Source organism: Pelecanus crispus, chromosome 13, assembly GCF_030463565.1.
Source record: "Pelecanus crispus isolate bPelCri1 chromosome 13, bPelCri1.pri, whole genome shotgun sequence".
Classification (NCBI taxonomy): domain Eukaryota; kingdom Metazoa; phylum Chordata; class Aves; order Pelecaniformes; family Pelecanidae; genus Pelecanus; species Pelecanus crispus.
Genome location: NC_134655.1, coordinates 25,296,627 through 25,322,299, shown reverse-complemented (window position 1 = coordinate 25,322,299; position 25,673 = coordinate 25,296,627). Strand labels below are relative to the sequence as shown.

At 47.2% G+C, this 25,673-nt stretch overlaps 2 protein-coding genes across 2 annotated transcripts in view; one reads left to right on the top strand and one right to left on the bottom strand.

Moving 5' to 3' along the window:
* LAS1L (LAS1 like ribosome biogenesis factor) overlaps positions 1 to 1,866 on the bottom strand; it is a 34,397-nt gene extending 32,531 nt beyond the window's left edge. Inside the window, 3 exon segments of the mRNA XM_075720805.1 lie at positions 597 to 666; positions 842 to 967; positions 1,655 to 1,866. Of these exon segments, the coding sequence (XP_075576920.1) occupies positions 597 to 666; positions 842 to 967; positions 1,655 to 1,866 (408 nt within the window).
* Positions 1,867 to 6,902: 5,036 nt separating this feature from the next.
* LOC104030353 (voltage-gated potassium channel KCNC1-like) lies at positions 6,903 to 8,769 on the top strand. Its single transcript, XM_075720446.1, has 3 exons — positions 6,903 to 7,394; positions 7,581 to 7,679; positions 7,966 to 8,769. Exons 1-3 carry the CDS (start codon positions 6,903 to 6,905, stop codon positions 8,767 to 8,769), a joined length of 1,395 nt encoding a protein of 464 aa, XP_075576561.1.
* The last annotated feature ends 16,904 nt before the right edge of the window (positions 8,770 to 25,673 follow it).

Sequence of the window (25,673 nt, the reverse complement as noted above, 5' to 3'; positions counted from 1 at the left end):
ACAGAGTCTCAAATACTGTCTGTTCTTCACTTTCAAAACTTGCTGTTCAGACCCAGATATGATGCTCAGTGCAGCTGGCAATAAAAGGACTCAAACTGGTCCTGCTACTACAATTACACCTTGAACCTTCCCCCCTCCACACAGAAGCAGACAAGCCCACTTCAGGGGAGACACACGAGGTGAAAATGCCTGCACATGTAGGTGCTTTTTATGTAGTATAACTGTGCTTGTCAAAGATGAGAATTCATAAATCACAGATTTAGCTCTTTTTCCATATCTCAGCAGCAAAGAATCAAAAATGTGTGGTGTATATGTCAAGTGGGACTATTTACAAGTAAATCAAGACTTTTGATCACACATGATTCAAAATGCTTTAATGATCATCAGCCTTTGTTACTCCTAATCTGACTTTAAAGAACAAAGTTTTACATCTAGTCACATCAAGCCTCTTTAAAACTTTGCAGTTGGAAAGAACCGGCATCTATATGCATTGTTTTGGTTACAAAAGAACGATGCCCCACAACTCCCTCCACCCCGTGCTGTTAGTGGACAATGCATATACATAAGTTATCGAGTAACTCTCATTAAATATGTACCTCTTTGGCTAATTGTCTCAGAGGAATGCTGACCATTTTCTGTTTCCTTTCTGTGATCAAGTTGACAAACCTGCATGCAAGTTACACAAAAGATAAATTACTATCAAGAGCTGCAGAGAAAGTTGGAACCCCAGAGAGAAATCCCCCACATGCTGTACAACACTGTGGTCCCAGAGACACAAAGTGAAATTACACAGCTGAATAATGCTGTCTGCCCAGGTCTCTCTCACAGCACACAGCCCTACCTTACAAGAGCCAGCCCGTAAGACAGGATGAGCTCATGCGACTTCAGTCTGCCAGATGAATCCAGGACCTTGCAACAAATCAGTTCAGCGGTGCAATCCACTGCAAGAGGCATTTTGAGACCATACCTAGAGAAGAACAGGTGAGCAGTCTCACAAGAATACACTCCCTCTGCAAAAAACACGGCTTTCCAGCTACTTTTTGCGCTCTGCGGTACACAACAGCCTGAGAAATGGTATGCAGAGAGACAGCATCAAAGGCTCTTTCCAGATGGCTTTTATGTGGAACAGTGATTACATGGCTACGCCTAAACATATGTTATGAGTACTAACTGATATGCTAAGCACATACACAATACAAGATGCTGTACCTAGACTGGCCTTGCGTACGGATGCAGCGGGGGCAACACAAACCGAGTGAGGCGATTTGGGGGCCCTGCATACGCTCACTGCAGCATTCTGCCTTGAGAAACTGGTCTGTGAAGCTGCGGGCACGCAGGGTTCTGCCTCCCCGGTGCCCAGGGGCCGGGCCCGCTCCCGGCCTGCGCTGCGCGCCCCGAGGCTGCCGCACGACGAAGGCGCCCTGCCAGACGGAGGTGCCTGCCCGGCAGCGCCGGCGACCCGCACACACAACCTCGGCCGCGGGGCAGCACCGGGGAGCTGCGGGCGCCCTCCGGGCCCAAGCCTGAGAGCGTCGGGAGCGGCCCGGGGCGGAGGCCCGGCAGGGCCGCTCCAGGGGCGGAGGAGGCGGCCCAGAAGGCAGCGCCGGCCCCGCAGGCCGCGGCGCGCAGCCTGCCCGTACTGTGCCGCCCGTACCGACTCTTCCAGGCCGAGACCCGGTCCAGCGCTTCCTGCTGCAGCCGGCTGTCGCCGCAGTACAGCCCCACCATCACCTGGTCCCACTCCGCCCGGCCCCGCCACGCCACCACGGTCCGCAGCGGCTTGGGCCGCTTGCGGGCCGGGGACAAACACCGCCGGCCGCGGCCGCCGCCCGCTGCGTCGCGGCCCGCCAGCCCGCCGCCCGCCATGCCGCGGCCCGCCGCGCCTGCGCCCAGCCCGCCCCGAGCTTCCGCTCCCCGCCCTGGGGCGGGGTCGCTTCCGGGGCGGTGGGGCTGAAGGGGGCGATGGGGCCGCGGGGCGCGTTGTGAGCCCGCGGGGGTTCTGGGCCCGCGTGCTGCGGGACTCGCCTGCCAGAGCGTAGGGGGTCCCCAGCAGCGAGTCCCTGCAGGGCCTGCGGGCCGCGGCCAGAAGGAAGGGGCTCGGGCGCCTCGGGGGCCGCCAGAAGGAAGGGGCTCGGGCGCCTCGGGGGCGGTGCGGAAGAGCCGTGTGCTCCCCCTGAGGAGCTGGGGGGGCGGAGGGGCGGTGGGATGTGCGTGGGGCCGTGGCGAAGAGGGCGGGGTGGGCTGGGGAAGGGTGGCCAGAGGGCTTCAGGGCGGGGCGGGGGGCGGTGGAACACCGAGGGGTGAGGGCGGGGGGTGGCGCAGGCCTTCACGCCGGACCTGCGGGCCTTGCTGAACTGGGCGCTGTGGGCAGGCAGCGCCCGCCATGGGCCTGAGGGGCGAGGGCGGGAGCGGCGCCCCTAGCCGCGGCGGCGGGCTGCGCTCGGGTGCTTCACAGCCCCCCGCCCTGGCTGGGTGTGTCCGCGCGTGCGGGAGAGCCGACTGCTCTTCTTGCCGGTTGCAACATTTTACAGGTTTTTGCAGTAGGCTGGATCCACAAATGATCTGGGCTGTAAATCACCTCATTTTTGGAGGCTTTTTTTAAAAAACCTTCTCTTTTCACTGATTGTTTGCATTATCCCAGGAATACGCTTGTGTTAGAGGTCAGAGGGGAGGTAGATCTGAAATAGAAGATGGGAAAAAAGCACTGGAGGTGGAAGGCCACAGAAGCTACTTAACGCTGGTTTTGCTAGTAGAAAAGCTAAGCCTGTAGGTTCTGGTGCTACCTCCAGCACTTACTTGGTCTTTCCCCAAGGCTGTCGGCACTTCAGGACAGCTTAAGCTTTTTTGTTCAATATTCTGAAGCAAGGTTTTGTTTGCAAAACTGTTAATAATCCTCACTTGCTTTTTATGAACATTCTCTAAGAAATGCTTACGCTGGAGAGCTAAAACTCCTCTTACATTCTAGCGCAAATGCAGTTAACGGAGCCCCCCCTAATTTACACTAACATGAGTATGCCTGAGTGCATAGTTGAGACCATGTGCATCTGAATATGAGTGAACAGGAAAAGATTATAGAACTTCTGCCCTGTACAAAATACTTATTTTATTAAATACCAGAGACTTTGGGAAAGAAATGCTGAATGAGTTCTGTTAAAATACCATCTTTAAAAATGCCGCAGCTCATTACAGCTTCAATCTCGCCCCCCCCCCCCCAAGTCTACCTTGTTCGCTGGTGTTAATAAATGCAAGCCAAATTGAAACAAGAGTTTCATTACTCAAGAAGTGTAAGGTTGAAGGAACAGATCTGACATTCATTGCCAAACTCCCGCAGTGCCTCATGCAGTGAAAGTGAATTCTCAGAAGATCCGAGGCAGGGAGAAAACTTGGAATAAGGCCCTGTTCTCTGGAAATGGAGTTGCACTTTTCATCTGCTTAAAAAATGTTCTGAAAGGACAAGCTGTTTACTGCAATCAAAGGGTCTTATTCAGAGCAGGAACACCATGTGTCATTTTGCTTGCCAGATTATTTCTGGGTTTCAGAAATCAGCTGCAGTGCAAAGGTAAAAGGCAAATACTGCAGTGCTGTGGAACAGAAAGGGTACATCGAACTTGATCAGATCACCTGCTTCCAGAACCTCAGAGACATATCAGAAATTAAAAGGAGTATTTTTCATTCTTACTCTCTGTGGAGAGGGAGACAGATGTGAAGAGTTTGGTGTCTGTTACAGAGATGGAAGAGAGCAAGGACTGAACCAGCATAGATTTCACATGCTTTCGGGGTCTGGATCTGTGGGGAATTATGCTCGTGCTGTTGCTGCGCTTGTGATGTCTGGCTATGAGGGTGCTCGGTGCAGCATTGGGCAGAGATGGCTTCTTGCCCAGAACATCCCGCACAAGATTGGCAGCAATTCGCCGTTCTGGTTTCTGCAGCCTTGCTGTAGCGTTGGCTGAGAGAAGAGGCCAGGATTGTCTGTGGTGTCCCTGCAGTACTTTGGGAATCTGGATGGTAGGGTGAGTGAGGTTACTTGCACCTGCAGGTGAAGTGCCAATGAGGAGCGAAGAACCAGACTGCTATCTAGGTAAAAGGGTTAAATGGAAAACCTGTTTTTTGAAATAAAAGATATTTCAGTGTGTCAGGGTAATGTAGGTAGTGGATTAAAATGAAAAATGGAGCAGGTGAGCTGTGATACTACTTCCTCTAAACAGATGTGAATCTGCTTTTTGTTTGTATAACTGAAAAGGAAGCCCCCAGAGCCTTCCTGAATAGTCTTGCTCTTGCTGGGAACAAGGAAATTCCTTTTCCTACTTTCTTTCCTGAGAGTTTGAAGTAAGCAGAGGTGATACCTAGGAACGGCCTTGGAATGTCAGCTGAAAGGAAATTTTACACACAGCATGCCGGTCTTGACTGGGATTAGCAACTATGTGCCAACCTTTCTGGAGTAATCAATGACAAAAATGCATTTGAAATCAGTGGGTGCAAAAGATTAAGCTTTGGGTCTGCCAGAAATTAAGAAAAAGCCCGTTAAACCAAAAAAGGAGAGAGTGTGACAAGAAGGTGGGAGGTCAGGTGGTTTTTTGGTCGGTTTGTTTGCTCCTGTTATTTTCTATGTTATTTTTTAACTCAACTTGAATAAGGCACAACCAAGAAAGAACCATGCTCTGTCTGCCTTTCTGCGGCTTGATAGTTTAATCTCTAATTGGTCCTAAGACACTTGTATTTCCCAAACACTGTGGCCCTTTGAGATCGTTCGTAGAGCAGTGGGTGGCAGAGTCGTCGGAGCGTATCTGGCCTGGCAGTCGTTGCCTTCTGGTTTCAGCATTATTCTCTGGAGTGGGGAGAGCGACTGCTGATAGGGCAGGGAACAAGGGAGAGGGGCCTCTGCATCTTTTCAGTGCGATTGGCTGGTTTTGTTTTCTGGCATCTATGAGACTTGAGCTTTGGAGACTAGCCATTGAACATCCTGTTTTCACTGAATTTGTCTCTGTTCTTCCCAGTCTCTTCTCCTTTCTTCTGGTTGCAGAGTTGCTGCAATAGCACCAAGGTAAGAATATGAAATGGCACTTCTTGGCTCATTTCTCACATGGGGATTGTTATGTTTGAGCAAGAGGTATCTGGCTTTCTAAGCAGATAAAGGCAAGTTTAGCTGGGATCTCAAAAAACACTGTGCTCTTTAGAGAGCTAGGCAATGGAGGCCAATAACGTAACTCCAGATTTGCTGGGTGCTGACTTAATCTAACCTGCCTAGAATCACGCTGTGTGGATTCCTGTGCAGCAAGTACTAAGGAATGCCTGCACATTTTTAGTCCTTATGCTCAGTCCTGCTCTCGAATAAGTTAGCAGAAGTTTTAGGGTGAAGCTGCATCAAGCCTCACACATGTTGGTATTGTCAAGGACAGCAGATGGGCAGTAATTCTCTTGTGCCGTGAGTGTGTGACCAAGCTGCAGCTTCCAGCCTTTTCTGATAAAGCTGAAGGAGGTGCTGTTTACAGTTCTTTACTTCTGGGAATCTCCCCTGGTGCAGGGCTTGTTTCCCTGCTGATCCTGGAGGGAAAGGTTTGTTGCAGAAGTGACCTGTGACTCCCATGCTCAGCACTTTCTGCAAAAAAGGGAGGAGGGACAACTGGAATTTCTGTGTGCGTGGTCTCAGCACACTGAGCAGCCATTTCTGGGTAAGAGAGTCCAAGCAGGAAAGGTAGGCTTGCTCTGTTACAAGAAGAGAAGAGCCAGAACTAGAAATGCAGGGCATAAGAGAAGGTTGGATGGAATCGTGTAGGAATAGAGGAGGGGAAATAGAGGGGCACAGACAGAAGTGGATACGTGTGGGTGAAAGACAGCCCTGGTCTCGTTCTCAAGAACATCCTGCCCCTATTCTGCACCTCTCCTATGTGCTCCTGAGGCTGCAGAGATCCTTGGTTTCCCTCCCCTCTTAGAATAATGTTCATAAAGCAGGGCTCGAGCTTCTCCCAGACATGTTGGATTTTGAAGAGCAAAACAGGGGATATATTACAGGAAATAAGCAACTGAACATGTTTTCCAATGCCAGAGGCCTTGGCAGCAGGTTCTGGTGCTATTCTGAGAAGTCAGCCAGCCCTGAAGGAGGAGGCAGTGTGTTGTTCTGCATTTCTGTCTAGTCCAGGAATCCTGCATACAGATCCCAGGTAAGGAGCCGCTTCCTGCAGAGGGAAAGGTGATTTGCCTCAGTGGGACTCTGTACAGGGAAGACTCAAGGTAAAAGCATAACTCAGACAACCTAAAATGTTCCCACCAGGCAGCAGGGTCTCTTGTGGAACTTGTTATGTCAGGCTGAACACAGGAGATTATGTTTAAAGACTTGTTTGGAGAATAAGCTGTTGCTGACTCTTTTATGTCTTTGGCACATGGAAGTCTCTGCAAGAAACTGCTTGTGGAGAAAGAAATTGGGGGCAGAGATGGAAGAACTAGACAAGGGGAGAGATAGTGGAAGGAATGTCTTGGGAATGAGAACTTTACCTCAAATGAGTGTATTGCAGTGATTATCTACAGTATGTGAACAAATCTGGTGAAACAGACTCTGGACTGTGTGCTCTGTCCCCATGGGGAGAAGCTGAGAGACAGAGCAATGCATACCAGATGCTTGTCATTTTGTTTGGTGCATCTCCTGAAAAGTGCTCAGACAATATGGCCACAGAGCAGAGTCTAGGAACAGGCACTGAACATGATGGGAATGGCAGAAGTGCCTTCCTCCCTACTGGAGATGCAGGTTTCAGGTACAGAAAGTGCTTTAAAAGCACTGGAATGAGGTACCCTGGAAAACCTTCCTGGTCCAAAACTTTCTTTACTTCTTTTAATTTGTGGTGTTCTCTTTTTTTGGCTGAAGATAAACAAGAGCCTATGAGGACTTGCACCTCCCTCCTCCTTCACAGATGGAAGGCTCCAAGGAAAAAATCATCCTGAATATTGGGGGAGTCAGATATGAGACCTACAGCAGCACCCTCCAGACCTTCCCAGGGACCAAGCTGTGCAGCCTAACAGACCCCCATGCCGCAAGCATCTATGACTACGATCCCACCACCAAAGAGTTCTTTTTTGATAGGAATGCCGAGATCTTCAGCTACGTGTTGAACTATTACAGGACCAAACATTTCCACTGCCCCATTGATACCTGTAGGTCTGTCTTAGAAGAAGAGCTGGCTTTCTGGGAAATAAATGAGACACAGCTAGCATCCTGCTGCTGGCTGAAGCTGAATAACAAAGAGGTGCAGCCAGAGGAGTTTAACATTTGGGATGAAAATGAACAGACTGATGACCAGTGCCTCATAGTCCAGACACAAAGAAGGGATTTCAGCTGGCGAACCAGGTGGCAGCCAAAGATTTGGTCTATATTCGAAAAACCCTTTTCCTCTTTCAGTGCTAAGGTAATATGTGGAGATGGACACAGCCTGTGTCCTTTGGGATTACTGGATTGGGTCCATGAAAAATGCTAATGGCTTCACAGCTTTGATAAGAATTCTCTCTTCTCATGAACAGACACCTCCTTCTCTCCTCCTCTTCTCCCTGTTCTCTGTACAAAATGCATGCTCTGTGCCTCTTTAAAATGTCAGGCATGCAGAACAACAAACGCAAGTCAGAGATTGCAGAGGATGTTTTCTGTGCTGCTGGTATTTCTGGAGCCAACTTTTAGTGCTGAAGAAGCCCTCAGTGTGAGTCTGTCCGTGTTACTCCAGCTGTCAGACATTTCCCCTTCCTTACAAACTCTGATGTAGAGTTCAGGTGGTTTATTCTTTGACTCCAATCTTCTCTATTATTTTTCAAATCTGGAAGGAGAAAATGCACTCCATGTGAGCAAAACAATGGTGATTTGAGAAAGCTTAGTCTGGGATTGTACTGTGCCTGGGGAGGGGATCTTGGGGTTGTGGTGGGGCAGTGAGGTTATGCGATACTTGTTTGTTGGACTAATTGCATGTGTGCCCTTTCCTCCCTCTGCAGTGCTTGGCTTTTGTTTCTCTGCTGTTCATCGTTGGAATTGTCATCATATTCTGTGAGGAGACCAAGGCTCAGTTTGAGTTCTTTACTGCTAACTTCACCTCTGTTGGCTATTCTGACGTCTCCCATGACGACCGTGAACCCTATTACCACCAGGCTGCCTACTTACTTCATCTGGAGCTTTTCTGTGTCCTCTGGTTTACTTTTGAGTTCTCTGTGCGATTTTGTTTCTGCCCAGACAAGAAGTTGTTCTTCCAAAATCCCCTGAACGTGGTTGACTTCCTCTCCCTCTTCCCAGTTTATATTGAACTCTTTGTGGCTGGGCAGATTCAGAGAATGCCAAGCCTGGGGCTTTGGTTGGGCTTTGTTCGCATTGTCTATCTCCTCAAACTCCTGAAGATATCCAAGCTGATAGAAACGCCACTGATCCTCAGGGTTCTGTGCTACACCCTCAAGTCTGTCCTTAGGGAGATTTGCATCCTGCTGATGATTTTGGCCTTTGAGACCCTCTTCTTTGGCTCTCTCTTTTTCTATGGGGAGTTACTGGGTAGCCATCCCTCCTACACAGGGGAGCTGCACTTCACCGACATTCTTGTTTGCTTCTGGTGGGCTTTGATCACACTCACTACAGTGGGCTATGGAGATATTATCCCTCTCACCACAGTTGGCCAAGTGACGGCAGCCTTAGCTGCAGTATTTGGCATGTTAACTATCATCATCCCGATACCCATTTTCCTGGTGAAATTTAAAAGTTATTATGACATTGCTATCTTTAAACAGAAGCTGAAAAGGAGCAAGAAACATTAACACTTCAGAACCTCTGTTCCTCTCTGCCTTTAGTAATAAACCTTCAGCATGGTTTATTCCCTTTGGTGGGAAGGGAGTGCAAATAGTCCTTACTGCATTTACTTGCTGCCTTAGCATATTTCAAACTATCGATGAGGCCTCAGGTTGCAGCACTTGATACACAACTGATCAGACCTGTTGAATCCCATGGGTCTTTCCCATATTGTACTTCATCCATGCTCTTTTACATGCTACAGTTTCTCATCTAGCTGTTCGGGGGCAGGCTGTGATGCTGCATTATAGCCTGAATGTGCACCACATAGCCCTGTTCCATGACCTGGGGCCACAGCGTATTCCCTCAGCTGACATACAACCCACGATGCTAGCTGTGCCCTCCATCGCCTGACAGACCATAATCCCATTTTGCGTGCTGGGAAAGAAGATTTGTGTGTGGTCCTGCTCTGACAGCGAGGAGGAAGCATAGAATCATAGAATCGTTTAGGTTGGAAAAGACCTTTAAGATCATCCAGTCCAACCATTAACCTACACTACCAAGTCTACTCTAAGCCAATCAAGGGTAGACTAGACTAAACCATGTCCTGAAGTGCCACCTCTGCCCGTTTTTTGAACACTTCCAGGGATGGTGACTCCCCCACCTCCCTGGGCAGCCTGTTCCAATGCTTGACCACCCTTTCCGTAAAGAAATTTTTCCTAATTTCCAACCTAAACCTCCCCTGGCGCAGCTTGAGCCCATTTCCTCTCGTCCTATCACTAACCACTTGGGAGAAGAGACCAACACCCACCTCACTACAACCTCCTTTCAGGAGGGTATTTTTTTTTTTTTAAACAATGTTCTGTTTCCTCATTTTACCTAAACAGGTCAGTACATCTGATTTGCCTGCACTCACGCACTGATGTAAAGAAGGGAGCCGGCTGAACTGAATACCTGTGGTCCTGAGAGCCAGCACTGTCTGATAACCTGCTTTGCAGGCTCACAGGAATTGCTGTGGCATTCGGGAAGCAGCAAGGAAGCCCTCTGACAGCAAATCCTTTTTGGCTCTGCTGAGGGCAATGGCAACCTTTCCTTGGCCTCGGTGAGATCAAAATTTCATTGGACACTTCCAGTGGATCAATGCATTTCAGCAGTTCTTGGTTTTTATGTAACAAAGTCACTGAGCTATTAGCCAAAATATTTTTGCTGTTCAAAAGGAAGAGCTCAATATAATTTTAATGTCATTTACTTTCTTAAGGCATAGATGTAAACTAGGAATATTTATCTTTTAACTGGATAGTCTTAGTTGTTACCTATGTTTAATTTTGAAATAACAAATATTGTTATAAATCACATCCCATTGTTTATATAGCAGGATGATGTGCTAAGATTCTTTTGTTTAGTAAATATTTTATTTAGTAAGTAAAAATTTCTGTATACAATAACATTTATGTATTTAAATTTCATTAAGGCTGTATTGTAGTTGCAATTTTGATTAAGTTTTGTCTGTCACTATGATTTTTCCATTCAGGATAGCATTTGAAGGCTGCTTTATTTTTATTGAAACACCAGGTAACTCCCCTCTATTCCAATTCAATTACAGTGAGTTAGTTTCTGTCTAAAGGAAAAAAAAAAACCACTATAAACATTTCAGGCACAAAGCACATGAGAAGTTGGAGACACCCTGGCAGTGCAGGGAAGGTCTGGGTGTCCTCCTGCACCCTGCTCTGCTATGCATAGAGTGGAGGGGGTGAGCAGGGTAAAGCCGTGCATACTGATGCATAGGAATTTTTCTTAATTAGGTCAAAGTGGTGCTGTGTTTTCTGTGGACTTATATAGTCTTCTTGGAAACTCATATTAATTGCAACAGTTTAACAGAGATTTACCAGGCCTGTTCTCGAGTTTTTCCCGTCTGGGAAAGGTGTTACCAAGATAGATGGTCCTGTTATTTGCCCAGCCCATTGCCACAAGGTCAGCTGGATCACTTGAATGTGAACAGAAAGTGGTTTCTTACAGTACTGTTTTTAAAGTTTAATACCTCCTGTTGTCTGCCTTCACCCTAAACTAGATACATGTCCAAGCTGTGCTATTCATGAGCATATGTATGGATGCAGAACTAATTCACCTCCAGCAGTGAGAAGTGGCTGTACTATGGTTTCAGTGACATCTATGTGTGGAACTCCCCTGGTAGTCAAAACTAGGGCACCTGCTCTTGAATCCAGGCTCCTTTGGGCCTTCAGGCATCCTCAGTCTGGGCCTCTGAGGGCATCTGAGTCAGTAAAGCACGGGTCTAGCTTGCTCTCAAAACTGTCTGGTGGATTTGTGCCTGAAAAGTCACCTCAGCCCACACCCTAGAGTGGAATAAACAGGGACAGCCTGAGCAGTCACAGCGTCCTGGCCCAACTCTTCTGCTTGTGTAACGCAGGCAGAAGGGACGCACTTTTGCCCCTTTGCTAATTGCTAATATCACAGCTAAGCACGTTGCAGACAATTTGACCACGGGCTATATAGCCTGTCTGGGACTGGACAATGGCATGTTATTGCGGTGGGTTAACCCCGGCCAGCAGCCAGATGCCCATGCAGCTGCTTTCTCACTTCTCAACAGGATGGGGAGAAAAAATAAGATGCAAAAGCTTGTTGGTCGAGATAAAGACAGGGAGATCACTTAGCAATTACTGTCACAAGCGAAATAGACTCAACTTGGGGAAATGAAATTACTGCCAATTAAAATAGATTTGGATAGTGAGAAACAAAACCAAAAATTAAACCAACACCTTCCCATTTTTTCTGGTCTCTGTTGGTCCTTCACTCCTGACCCTTCTACCTGCTCCCACCGCCCGCATGGCTGGCAGGCTGTGCTGTGCCCTGCGGCGGGTCTGCTGGAGCCGGCTGGGCCCTCCTGTGCCAGGCACAGGGCAGCCCCCAGCCTCCTCTCACAGAGGACCCCTGCAGCCCGCTGCTACCAGCACCTCGCCACCTGCACCCAGCGCAGCCATGCTGCCGAGTCTGTGCACCCCTGTCCCGAGACCGTCGAGCTGTGCAGCGCAAACGCCCTCCGAGCCCTACCGTGCTGGAGCAGCTGGATGCAGACAGTGGGAAGACGTCATGCTCCTGGGTGAAGGTAAGCACAAGGATGAAACAATCCCTAATGCACAAGCTCATCTGCCACCAGCTCAGTGCAGCAAACTTAGCCTTCGGTGATGAGTCCTGGAGCTAGAAATCACGGAGGAGATGCTTTCCCAGCACAGGTTGTTCATGTCAGCCTGACTGCTGTGCCATCACTTTTTCCATAGCTGGGCTATGGACACACAACCCAGAGAGAGGGCATGCCAGGCTCTTCCTAAAAAAAGGGGGAAAGGATACAAGCTTTGACAGCAGACTGTGAAAAAGCCTGTAGCAGATTTTGGTATTGAGAAGGCTGGGATTCACAACAGAGAGCAAGAGAAACTGGTGATATTTTACATCAGTGCACTGTCCCCACCCAAACCTTCAACTTCCCAGACACTGGAGCATTGGATATTACAAGCCGTTCTTTGCTACGGTATTAACTACCCAATGGGACTCAAGTAAGAATCTTTCATGTACAGTGAAAGTGGACTTTGTGAGGATTCCCATCCCAGGTGGGATCCCAGCAGTTGGTAATGTGCTTTTATTTTGAATCAGAATAATACAGATGTAATGTCCAAAATAAGAAAGATGCAATGAGGCATTTTTAGCTCATCAAAATCCTTCCATCTTTATTGATCAGAAAGTAAAAAAGCCATTTTTCATAGAATCACAGAATATCTCAAGTTGGAAGGGACCCATAAGGGTCATCGAGTCCAATCTCTGCTCCTTGCAGGACTACCTAAAACTAAATCATATCATAAAGAGCACTTTTGACTTCTTTCATGAAAACATCAGTAAAAAGAACACGTTCCTGCAAAAACAGCTTAGGATTTCGCAGCAGGAATTCCCTTGTGCATGCTGACCAGTGCTGCTAACTTGCGCTGACCCCTGAATCAGCATGGAATAGAGACAGCTCCCCCTCCTTTCATGTTCCCAGTGCTCCCCAGTGTGGAAGGATGAAGAGTTGCTTGCCACTGGGAAACACCAACACAGCTTCATGCACTGTAAAAGTGATGGGGAAAAGGGGCCTGTTCTTGGCAATGCGGCTTTGCCGAAGCAGATGAGAGTCCCTTCCGCTATCTAGGCCACGCTTCTCTCTCGTGGAGCCTCTTAGCTGCAGATTTCCCAAGCAAGAGGAGCTCTGTGAGGAGTTGTGCTTTAGTGAGCGATAAGGGGAAAAGCATTGCTGCCTGCTGGCGTTAGCTACCGTAACAGCAGTTTGTGGGACGATTCCCTGGTGACTCCAGCGCAGCCCAACAAAGGAAGGTACTGAGACTTATCCAGGCTTATGACCTGCTTAGCCTCTGATCAGCTGTCAATCTCTTTTGCAGTGCTTGGATGAGAGTGGGGAGTCAGGTCTCAGGCCACAGGTGATCTAGGAATAGATGAGAGCAATGGCATGGGGATGGGCTGGACTGGACTCCCAGACACAATTTTTAGGTGGGTGGTTTCCTTAACCAGCCGTGCCATGCACTTTGTGCTTAGAAGTCACTATTTTCCTAGGCTGCTACATTCACCCCCAATGCTGGTTTTCTTATCCTATTCCAAAACTCTTTCCTCTTTCACTTGCAAATACAGTATTTAACACAAATTGTCTCACAGTGGGTTAAAGACCAAGCTGGTTCTGATGCCCTGCATGATAAATACATTTGTGGTCATGAGGTCTCTGCTAGACCTGCACACCCTTTGGCACTTCTATGTGAGCTTGGTTTCCAAAGAAGTGTGTTTTATGGCTGCTTCCCATGCCAGCCAAGCACTTTCAGACTAGCATTGTCTGCTCATCAAGAGCAGCAGAGAGAGGAAGAATAAAGCCGCCTGCAGCAAGACAAAATGAGCCATCCTGGTTATCAGTTTTCTTGCTTGAATGAGATTTTGAGGTGTAACTGCACAAAGTGAGGTTCTTTGCTGCCGCGCAAGTGGGAGCCTGACCAACGTAGCCAAGTGTGCTGTGTCACACACCCTTTTCTTGCATTGATTTGCAGCCACAGAGTGGCAGCAAATTAGCTGATGTTGCAAGCTGCAGAGCTTGTGAGGTGAGCTGGATTCAAACTGAGGTAGAGGACTGCTCACAGTGGCCATTCATCACTGTTCAATAACATTAACTCCTATTTGCTTCCAGCCAGTGACAGCCTGAAAGCAGTTAAAATTTCAGTACTCCTGTCCCTCTCTTCTGAGTCTGTTTTCTTAATATTGTCTAGGCTGGATGGGCTGAATTTCCAGTGATTTTAGCAATGTTAACTCCATAGCATCCCCAAATACGCCAAAGCATGTACTTGCTGCTGTGCTTCTTGGGGTTGTGACAACTCTGTGCTCCCAGTGCTTTGAACATGGGGCAGTTATTGGACCCAGCCTGCCCAAGGCTGGGATGAAGAAGCCATAAGCCCCTTGCAAGAAAACTCTTGGTCAAGTGTTTCATTATGGGAAGGGCCAGACCCCATCCACTACGTCTCTCTTCCCCTACAAAGGCTATTACGGAGACGGATACTGTTCACAGAAGGGACAGGATGCCAGGCTTACTGTACCCATGACATGGATGAGAGGGGCCACTGTCACAGCTCAGGACACTTTCAGAGAAACAAGCCATGTTCTCGACTACCCTGAATACTGCCAGCACCATGGCTGGTGAGAGCTTGTTGCGCCAGTGAGGGCACTGGCTTTCATGGGCCCTCAGGGTATGGAAAATTTAGGGTTGGTGCAGCACACTCCCACAGTCATTCAGCCTGCATCTGCACAGGGCATCTGCACTGCCCGTCTGTGGGCAGAGTGACTCAGCAGCAAAGGGAAATTCAGCTGTGGATGGTGAAGTCAGAGCCTGGTGAAGCCCCAGTCTCTGACTCACAGAAAGCAAATGCATTTGACATATGCAGGAAGTGAATGAAAGTTCCCAAATCTGGATGTTTCTCAGGACTCAAGAACAAGCACCTTCAAGACACACACTGACTCTCAGATGGCCAAGCTATTAGACTTTTGCTCACTGAAGGGCAAGTAGCACCCCTCCCAGATATTTCTCCCGTTCTGTGTTTCTCCGCAATTGGAGCACTACTCTTCTGGACATATTTAGATTTAATGTTGTTGTTGTACTTGTCTGAAAGGGTTCTCATTCAGATCCCACAAAGTTTGCAAAGAAGTGACGGAAAAGCCTTGGTGACTGAATGGTGGGAGAGTGTGTGTGTGTGTATGGAGGGGCTGTCCACTTGCTGTGGCTGGGCAGCTTGTTAGTGCTCTGATGCTACCACATGTTGAACAAACCTGTTTTCAGCCTAAAGGCTGTGCCTGGAAAAAACAGCTGCTTGTGGTAAGGCTAAATCCTTCCCACCTAACACTCTGAGTATCCTTCTTTCAGCCTACCCCTGCCTGCAGAAGAGCACTGGAGGAAAACTGGTGAGGAGTGACTCTCTCCCATAATTTCCCGCAAAAGACCTTAATTGCAGCCACCCTCACTCCTGGCTGCCAAACTGCAGAAGCCATTCTGCAGTGAAGCCACCTTTGTCACTATTTAAGAAGGAGGCGTGGATGATCTTGTGAGGTTGACTTTAAACTACTGCTTGCTTGGGTTTCTTTGAAACAAATCTCCATCCCACCATTTATTTGGGAGCAAAATATGAAGTGAATATCCAGCCTTGCACAAAGTTGCCCCTCTGTGCCCTCTGTATTAGCAGCGTTAAGAATCGTATCCATATCTATTCACATGGTTCTTGGCAGCCAGTGTGGTTTCATAGCGTAGATCAGGTTGTAGTTTTAGGCTATTGTTTTTTGTCTGTTAAAAAGCTTGTGACAGAATGCAAAATTCTCTCCTTTCACATTGCTGCCGCAGAGGTATATTTAATAATAACTATTAGAGTGCACAGGACTCTTTGTCTTTAAAGTGCTTCTGAAAGACGAGCTAATTAGTCCACACAACTTACTAGTGGGTGAACACTTACAATTTGTCTTCAGGATTATTAAAGAAAGGAAAGCCTTAACCCCTCATTCAGCAAAGCATTTGAGATTGTGCTTCATTTTAAGCATGTCTGGGAGTGAAGTACATGTTTAAGTGGGCTTAAGATCCCAGCTACCTGCTTGGGGATTTATTCTGGACCGGAATAGACCCATGCTGTAGGGTAATGAATGTGTGAGCATTGCTGGGATGGTCTTTCCCTCACAGCCCTGATTAGCTGCCTGGGGTAATAACATCAGTGGTAATAACACTGAGGACATAGCGCCACTGGCTTTAATGCAGTTTGTATCAGCTTGTCACTGATAGCAGATAAGTATTTGAGTAACTTAAAAAGTGGTGAAGTCACATCTTCATGGTTCCTGTTCCTTCTGCTAACTGCTGTAAATTGCACTTTACACTTACAGCGTAGGTGCAGGGTGTAAGCGCCTCTGCCCATATTTTTTTCTAAAAGGTTTTCCCACCTTTCTGCTCTTGAGCTTTATGAACTGTAGTTCTGCAATTTCTAAATGCGCTGAACAGAGCTGTGGTGCTCTGAGAAAGACCATCCTAGTAGTTTTGCAGAGTGACTGTCTTGGGCTTTTTGCTTTTCCATTTGGGAGATTGCTTGGCACAATTTAAACCTGTCAGTGTTGCTGATGTTGTATGAATGGAGAGAAATAGACAAGAGAAATAAAATTAATTTATTTGCTACTCTCTCCCTTCTCACCCTGTTCATATCCAGACTTAGCAAGATGAGACAAGAAAGGAGCAGGGAGATGCAGCAGAAAAGGGAAGAACACAGTTGTGCCAGCCAAGCCTCCATCACCTCCATCACCTGGGACAAGTGTGGCCTCATTCTCTGCCTTCGTTTCTATCCGCTGTGCCTGAGGCTTGGTTGACAACTTAGAGTCTCGGCAAGGGTAAACAAACACACCACTTTATTATCCAGCATTTTTTCAGCTCCAAAGAAGTATCATTTGGGCTGAGGATGATTCATTCCAAGGTCAAGATGGTAAACCCTCTCACTGGACAGAGGATGGGAGATGGATGTCTCCCATATTGGAGTCGTGTTCCTCAATCAGGATGCAGTGTCCTTCCTATCTGCAAAAGAAAGCAAATGTCCCACCGAGTGAGCTTACTAGGGCTGGTTTCTGGGGAGCACACATTTATGCTCTACCAGAGGGTTTCAGGGAGAGGACACTCATATGGTTTCAGGGGGTGCCCTTTCCACTATTTTGTGGCTGTAGTCAAAGGAGCTCATGGCCAACACACACTAAAAAAAGCATACACAGAAAATAAGGATGTTAGAGCAGAAAGGCCACTCTTTGCAAATCTATCACAGTTGCTCAAGGTGTCAGGAAAGACCTTTCTCCAAAAGGGTGGCTGAATGTAAGACACACACCAGGATCTTCACATGGTTGCAAGCCATGAAATTCCTGTGTCATGGAAAACCAAGGGATGGGAGAGCTCAGGGAATAGAGACAGGGCTCCTGTGGGTCTCTACTGTTTTTTTGCAGCAGGATGAGTTTGCATACAGTCTAGCAAGACACAGGTTAGAAATTAGCCTGACTGTACACCCTGCTGCTCCAGTCTGTTTCTGTATGTTGTACACTATGGAACTTTTTACCTATAAAAAGTCCAATTCTCTCCTGAACAGGCAGAAATTCTGTGGTCTCAGTGATAACCTATGTCATGTTAAGTGCATACCGTGCTAAAAAAAAAAAAATCTTTAAAGTGAATTGCCTTTTCAGTTTCATTGGATACCTTTTCTTGTGACAGGGTGTAAAAAGGAGACCCCAGCTTATCCTGAGGTACGCTTCTTTTACACATCTTTATTTACAGAAAACTTCTCTAATATTTGCAATCTTTCTCATCTCAGACTTTCTTCCACATTGCTGTAAACGACCTGGCTCTTCATACATCCTCCTGCAGCTCCAGCAATCCTGATACCTGCTCTAGAGTTAGCCACCCCTAGCAACTCCTCAGCATCCCCCAACTCCGAGCTGCTTGTGTGCGCTCTGCTAGCCCAGTGCAGTAGCAATGAGCTGGAAGGATACAGGCACGCTGTATCCGTAGGGAAACATGAACTGCCCCAAAGCCAATTAGTCTAGCAGTGCTCCTGTTTTTTCCTCATTGGAATCCCTTGTCTTCTGGATCTTCCTTACATCTTCCTCCTTCTTCCCGCCATATTAGCAAGCTGGAAAGGACAGAATAGCTAACATTCATGCTGTGCATCCCTGGTCCAAGCAGCGCCTGAAACCCAACCCAACCCCAGCACCTTCACTCACCTCTGACTAAAACCTGATGCTGGCTTCCAGTTGTGCCACCGTCTCTGGGTAAAGCTCGCTTGCATCCTTCCTCTGACCCAAGCCCTGAAAGCGTGGCCTCCTCCTCCTTGGAGTCCATCAGCCTATGCCATATATTTTCAGATGTGCCTCTGGGCACAGTTTCCCCAGGCACAGGGAAATTCAGAAGCAAAACTTTGCCGGGGAGATCTCTTCTGTGACTCATCTGCGCTAGGGAGGGGAAAGTTTCTTTTTCATTTCTGCAGCTTGGAGAGGTGCATCCTCTAGTGCCTCAGCAGGCCAAGTTCCTGACTTGTCTTGGGCTGCTGCACTAACACAGTGTGTGCGGGGCCGGCGGGGAGGGATTGTGCTCTGTGTGAGTGATATGAGGGGAATCATCCTTTTAAAATAGGCCTTTTTGTCTCCCTCCCCCACCTTCCTTTTTCCTCCTTCAGTGCTGTCACCTTGTAGTATTTTAATCGGAGGAAGCAGATATATCAAGGAAGTCAATGGCAGGGGCGAGGTGGGCGGGGGGGCAGAGAGGAAGAGGAGGAAAATCACATCACAGCCCAGCCTGCCAGTGTAAACATTTGATGATTTCCTGTTATTGTAGCCTAAAATGTACCATGACATCATTTGCGGGCCTCCCAGAATCACCCAGAAGGAGGAAAAGCCAGCATTCCCAGCCCGCCCCCGGTGCGAATCCAGGGGATTCAGACCCTATAAGGCAGTGAAGCTCTGCAAGCAGCAAAGATAGAATTTCGAAAGCTTTCTTGTTCTTGGCAACGTGGAAATTTCACAAACAGGAAAAACTGCTTTTACTTTTCCTAAAGGGGAACCGTTTATGCCTCATGAAATATTGATGCCTTGAACCATGGTTACTTCAGAAGCAGAGCTGAAATATAAGAAATGCTCTTAGCTGAGGACAAGCACAGGGGAGCCCCTCACCAAAATCATGTCAGTCCATCATTCCCAGGCATCCCCTTTTTTATAGTACCCACTTTTATTCCAAATCACTCCACAAACAAGGTAGTTAATTCAAAAACTGTGGAAAAACTGTGGATTATATAAAACAGTCCAATATGGAATTAATTTGATAATTCCAAAAGGTGAAGCTAGCCCTCAATATAGCAGAGATTACCAGTGAGATGTTCTTCCTCCTTTCCTGAGCATTAAATCAATAGAGACATTTACACAGAAAGTGAAGAGCCAAGCTCTTCTGAGCCGGGATACACGAGCTATCCTGGAATTTGACCCAACGGGCCAGATTTGTGTCTCAGTTACACTTAATCCTGAATCACTGCACTCAGTCTGCACCAGTGTGAGGGAGAACAGAACCAGGTTCGCAGAGATGGGCTCTCGTAACTTGTTTGAGACAGCAACTAGGGCTGATTCCACACCCTTCAGCTACAATCTCTTCAGGCAGCCTTTCAGGTAGACCACAGTGGGATACCTGCAAAATTTGTTTTTTCCTAAGCAAGGTAACAAACTTCATAGTTTGTTACAACAGTGCTGTATTTGTCATCATTCATACTCACGCCCTCCCTTGCACACCTGCCACCTGTTTGGCAAACATCGGTAATTATAGTGTAACTTTTGGTTTTGAAACAGGAGAAATTCGTGTTTTCATGTTATATGCAAGGAAGCTGAGGCACTGAGATTGGGGATCTTCTCAAAATATGTGTTTGGGCTTGAAAAACTGATTTTGACATTGGGGGCTTTTTTCCTTGTCATTTTAACTCAGGGGATTTTCTTTTCTTAAAACCAAACAGAAACGGGTTAAGTGAGAGAAAAAAAATTATTAGACAAAGAAAAAAAAAGTTATGGCTGTGTTCCCTATGAAGATAGAAGAATTCTCCTGACACAGAACAGGCATAATTGGGACTGAGCGTCTGCTTCTCTGTGTCTGCTGCTGAAGACAGCCACTCCCGGGACAGAGAACAGCTAAGAGCACAGTATGTATGTATATACCTATGTATCTACCTACCTACCTACCTGTTACCTATCATCTATCTACCCACCTCTTCATTCCTCTTTTCCATAACCCACTCACTCTGCTGGTACAAATATCCTAATGCCTTAATTCTCTGCATTTTATGATCAGAGATGCCACGTGTTTAGTAAAAACCTAAGAAAAATAAATTATGCCATCTGTCATGCCTCTGTCTAACTGGGCGGGGTGGTGTGTGCTGTGGGGAAAAGAACTGGGTGCAGAGTGTGCGGGGGTCAGGGCTGCCCACGGGTGCGTGTCTCTGTCATGCAACCCCGACTGCAGATCACACCGTGCAGTGTTAACAGGGTGGGAGGGAATTCCCTTCACGTGTGAGGGAATCAGCCGGGTGGGAGAGGTAGCATGAACATGCCCAGATCGTGCTCCTGATCTAGGCATCTCCCGCACAACAACGTTCTGGGATTTTTGAGTCTACTTCATGTTCTAGCCCAGAAGCAGCTGCCATACTTACCTAGACAACGTTGTCATGGGTCAGGCTTTGGTGTTCACGTGGAAAAAACCTGCCATCTGAGCAGGAGCCAAGAGTAATGTCTTCAGTATATAATGTTCCTGCATTGGAATAAAAATGGCTGGCAACTGCCTGTATATTTTTAAAGTTTCCAAAAATAGATCTAAGTCTCAGGCAAAATGAATGGAGCCAAGACTTAGATGGAAAGAACTGGTAAAGGGTCGTTTGTCTGAAACGGTTAGTGCTGAGATCATCTTCCACATTATACGCCACTACCTGGAAACACAGGCCAGTTCTCTTCTCCCTCTTTATGGCTGCCTGAGCCCTATGTTCCAGTGCATTGATTCACTTGACCAAGGGTCAGTACAGCGGGGAGAATTGACTTAATGTCAGTGGTGAGACGGAGAGCTCCCTCCCTGCTCTGCTTCTGCTCTGTAGGAGCTGGAATGCTGGGAGCACCAAGTCAGTCTTGGAGCCCTGGAGAAGCAGAGGGAAGTTAGATCATAAGCAGCTGCTCTGTGTGCGAGGGAGAGAAGGTTTTCGAATCACAATGGCAGGTGAGAGAGAAGGTCAGGGAGAGATGAGTGGGAGTAGGGGCTAACTGGAGGAGGGTAAAACCTCTGGGGAGGTGCACGCTTATGTTCCAGGAGGAATCTGATGTCAATCGGTGAAGCCTGAGTCCACGGGTGAGCCTATGGCATTTTGCAGAGGGGAGAAGGAGAATTTAGGAGCCAACTTCAGAACTGCAGTTTGGTGCTCACTCACCCGTGGGTAGCCTGGCTGCCAGGGATGGCTCAGCTGGCCTGAGAGAGAAGGTGCTACTCTGGCTGCATTTGAGACTGTCTTCCTTGGAGGTCACTGTCGCCACAGAGGTGCCGGTAAATCTGCATGCCTCCTTGCTCCCTAACTCTGTTCTCCCTGATCCAGGTTAAAATCCTGCTAAAAATGTTTGAACCGGTTCAATAGACACACCAGCAAGCCTGGATCATTTTGACAGGTAAGCATGTCTACATTAACAAGTAGTGTGGTGTAATAAGAGCAGATCTGGAAAACAAAAGAGCTGCTGCTGAATATTTAACATTCACACTAAATGTGTTTCAGAGGGAGCTTATTTTGGACTTGCTCTGTTCTGGCCCAGTTAACTGAATGCTTGCTAGTAGCTGGAGCACAATAGACGCACCCCTGGAAGCACATCTGGCTAATTTTCATCCAAAAGGAATTAAGTTCACCAGGTATGAGACTGCACCATGACGGGAAACAAAATGCAGTGAATAGGAAATTAACTTCAAAACCAAACTTCTGATCTGAACCAAAAAGCTAACGTAGATGCGGCTGGCTTACACAGTTTGGTGGCTGAGGAGCTGGTAATCTCCAGGAGAGCCAGAGGTGGTGACGATGGGTGTGTGTGAAGACTTCCTAATCCAGCCCGGTTACAGCCTGGCCCCATCGGTCTGCAGCTGAATGCACTGCAGCCCAACCCACCAACCGCACCAGGGGCAGGGCTACCTGGGGGTTAGCACACAGCCTGTTCACTGGCTGCAACTGCTACTTATGACAGACGATTCTTGGAGGAATAGTTCTGCTCCCTCTCCTGCAGTGGCCTCACTACGCTGCTGATGAACGCAAAGGGGAGACAGGCTGAGGCTGGGAGTACTGAAGCGATGGGACATTGGCTTGGGCCTCCCTGTGCATGTGAGAAAGCAGCGAGCAGCGTTCTGCGACATGAAACGGGCACACGGAGCAGATTGTGCATGGAAGAACCCACGCGCTGCTACCCCAGGGCACTGAACGCTCTGGACCTAAACAAAAAAGAGGGCAGGGAGAACTGTCCAGGAGGGGAAGGGCTGGTTTTTTACTGAGTTTAACATAGACCCAGACTTCATCAAACCGCAGCTTTGTGCTGAAAGCTGGTGATGGTATGGCAACAGCTTATTTAAAGGTCTGTAGAAACTGTTGCTCTGGCTGCAGCAAGCTCCTCCTCCGCCAGTCACCCGCTGGTTCCCTTACCCACGCACGCACACTCACACAGCGCAGGGACTGTGTCCTGCTGCTCGTGGGGCCACTGACATGCTCAGGTCGGAGCAACGTCAGGATCTGTTTCTCTCTCACTCTGATTTAGTTTTGAATCTCGCAAGTGAGCAAGGCAGTTTTTAGGCCAACAGGCTGCACCACCACTTTCTAAGACGATCAAGATGCGCAAGTGGATGTGCTGTAATACTGAGTTGTTCAAATCCTATTGTACAGTGGTACGGGTGCATTTCTACCTGTGCAGAGTGAATGGGTCAGATACATGACCCTGACTTTCCAGCTGTTCTCCACACCTATGCAACATGACCGCAGAGACCCTTTCCAAGTAAAGGGGCATAGTTTAGACCATTACTGTGCATGACGATACAAAGTACTAAGATGTGGAGAGTGAGACTCCATAATCATCTGCATCTGTGGTGCAAATTTGCAGTTGGTGGGATTTGGATCCGACTCTTGTGCAGTTTGTCCCTTTTTATGTATCACAGAGCCTGGACAAGAAAAACAGCTGCTGTTCTTGTCCTGCCATCTGCCACGCTGGTTCTTGCTGTTAGCAGTGCTCTGAAGCACTTGAACTATAAAACCTCAAAAGACCTTAAGAATAAACTCTTTGCACTGACATCTTCAAAAACTATTGAAGAAACACTTTCAAATCAAGAATTTAGATACTATGTAGAAACATTTATTTATAAATAATTAACATAAAGTATAGAATTTGCACTGTTGCCTGAAACCTTACGACAACAACTTTGTCAGCCCCCTCTAAGATAGCCAATATTATTACATTACTTTTATAGCTGGGCTAATCAAAAAGAATATAAAATCATCCAGTCAGTCACTGGCACAGCTAACAGGACCAAGAAGAGCTATCTTCTGGTCTGTCCCTAATCTATAGGACAGTACTTTAACAGCCTAATCTTTCTTAGGCTGGGGGTTGTGGATTTGCAGTGCCTCAGCTACTTTTGCTTTGCTCATGGAGAGGCAAATTAATCAGGCATGTTTTGTAAGAAAAAGAAAGCTGTGATGTTTCAACAGTGTAGGCAGGTCCTGTGTTGATGGCAGTCTCAGGACTTCCAAGGCAATGAGGTTTGTTATTGCTGCCCCCCCAGAGCTCCCATTTTCCTGTTCACTGCTTTCTACCCCCATGAAACAGGCTCTTCATTTCCTCTTCCACCCATTCTTTCCTTCTTTGCTTTCTACAGCAACACAGAATGACTTACTGGTCAGAGATTCTCCTTGGAATGTTTTCTGAAGATATTTTCACGGGTGCTGGTTAATGAGGTTTAGCAGAACACCGGAATCCAGCAGCTCTCCAGGAATCCACGGATGTGCTTGTTCGCACACGTGGCCAGGCAGGGAGGGCTCAGCAAACCGGCTGCTCGATGCCACCAGCCCTCCTCGGCAGCTGGCGAAGGAGAGGTCTGCGGGGGAGGTGAGACCTCGGTGCAGCACCTCCGCAGCAGGAATTGCTCACCACACTGGAGCTGGAGCACCATGCGGTTCAAACGTTTCAGATGTCTTTTCTTCCTCCTCGACAGGGAAGGGGAAGAGGAAAGGAAGACGTGAGAGGAAGTAAAGTGGAGAGACTCAGGTGCCTGTCACAGGGAACCCTTGTCTTTCAAAGTGGCATGACTGGTATTTTGTTTGGCTGTTGCTATGAGTAATAGAGAAGAAGGACAAGAGAAGTGGCCGGGGTGAGAAAGAAGTGTCTGTCATGCTGTAGAATTCACTTTGCCCTGTCTTGCCCCTTCAGACTGGTTGTAGACTGTTCAACATATGGTTTGTGACTTCCTGTGCACACGGCCAATGCCTGGCACACTGTGAGTGGGAATGCAGCTGCTCTGGATTCGATTGTTTCACTGGCATGGGGGCTTCGTTTGCATCACAGCTCCTGTTGTTAGCACTGCGAAGAAAACGTTGGGTCCCTGGGTGCTAAACTATGGCTCCTTAAATTTGGCAAGGAAACAGCTAGACTTTTATCATCTGAAGTTTTATCGTCTTTGTGAAAAAGTATGATTAAAACCTCCAAACAGTTACCTCAGTCTTATGAAGGAATGTTGGAATAGAAGTCCCGACAGAAGCAGCATCGGGCTCTCCCCATTGTATATGATGTTGTTAGCATGGTAATGAAGAAGTCTCCACAGAGCCACCTGAATTCAGTGAGAAAGCTCACACCTAACATTCCTGGATCCAAACCAGGCAGAAGTCACCAGCATTCTGGATCTCTTCTGTCAATATAAATTTTTGTAGGAAACAAGTGGAACCCTTTCATGGAGCAGTCTTGTTTAACCGGGTCGAAGAAAGTCTCAATGTAAAAATGAGTCAGAAAAGGAAGAAAACTTTGTAAAATAGGCTCTTAGGGACTCTGTGACTTTTTGTGTATAAAAGTTACACCAATTTACATCAATCCAATTATACTGATGTTTTTTCCTATGTAGACACAGCGTAGAGATTCTAGTTTAGGTGAAACCTGCATATTCAAATGAAGCAAACAAAGTTTATGGACCCCATTTCCATTTCCTGCCAGGCGGGCACAGGAATAGTTTTATTACTCTCTATAGTATTACTCCTAGTTTACTCTGGGGTGAGGCAAGGCCTTGTCTCTTACAAACTTCATTTTTTTTTATAGGGTGAGAACTATTCTGGGTTTTTTCTTTCTCACATAATGCTGCATGGTGAGGAAACATCACATTGAAAAGCAAATCAACACATTTTATAGGCCTCCAGTTTAAAAATTATTTGTGTTATATTACATATACATTTACAACAATGTTATTCCTTGGGGAAAAAAAGAGAAGCTTCCTTTCTGCAGACCCCGAGGATTTAATTATGGGTATTTACAAGGCACTTTGAGATCTTTTGAATGAATGGCAATTTTTAAAGACGTACAAAGTGTTATTACGAATCTGATGTCAATTCTCAACATACCTCAGTTTAATATTAATCCCAGCAGAATCCTGTAATCAAATTAAAGAAAACAGTTTACTCAGCAGGAGTCTGCGCTGAACTGCCTAGTAGAGCTTGGCTTTCTCTCTTCCTATTTTATAATCTGAATTTATATGTTCTCATATTAACACAATCTTCATTTATTCAACATGCTGTGAAAAAAGTAGGTATGAAGTACAGCTAGTCTGCATGGT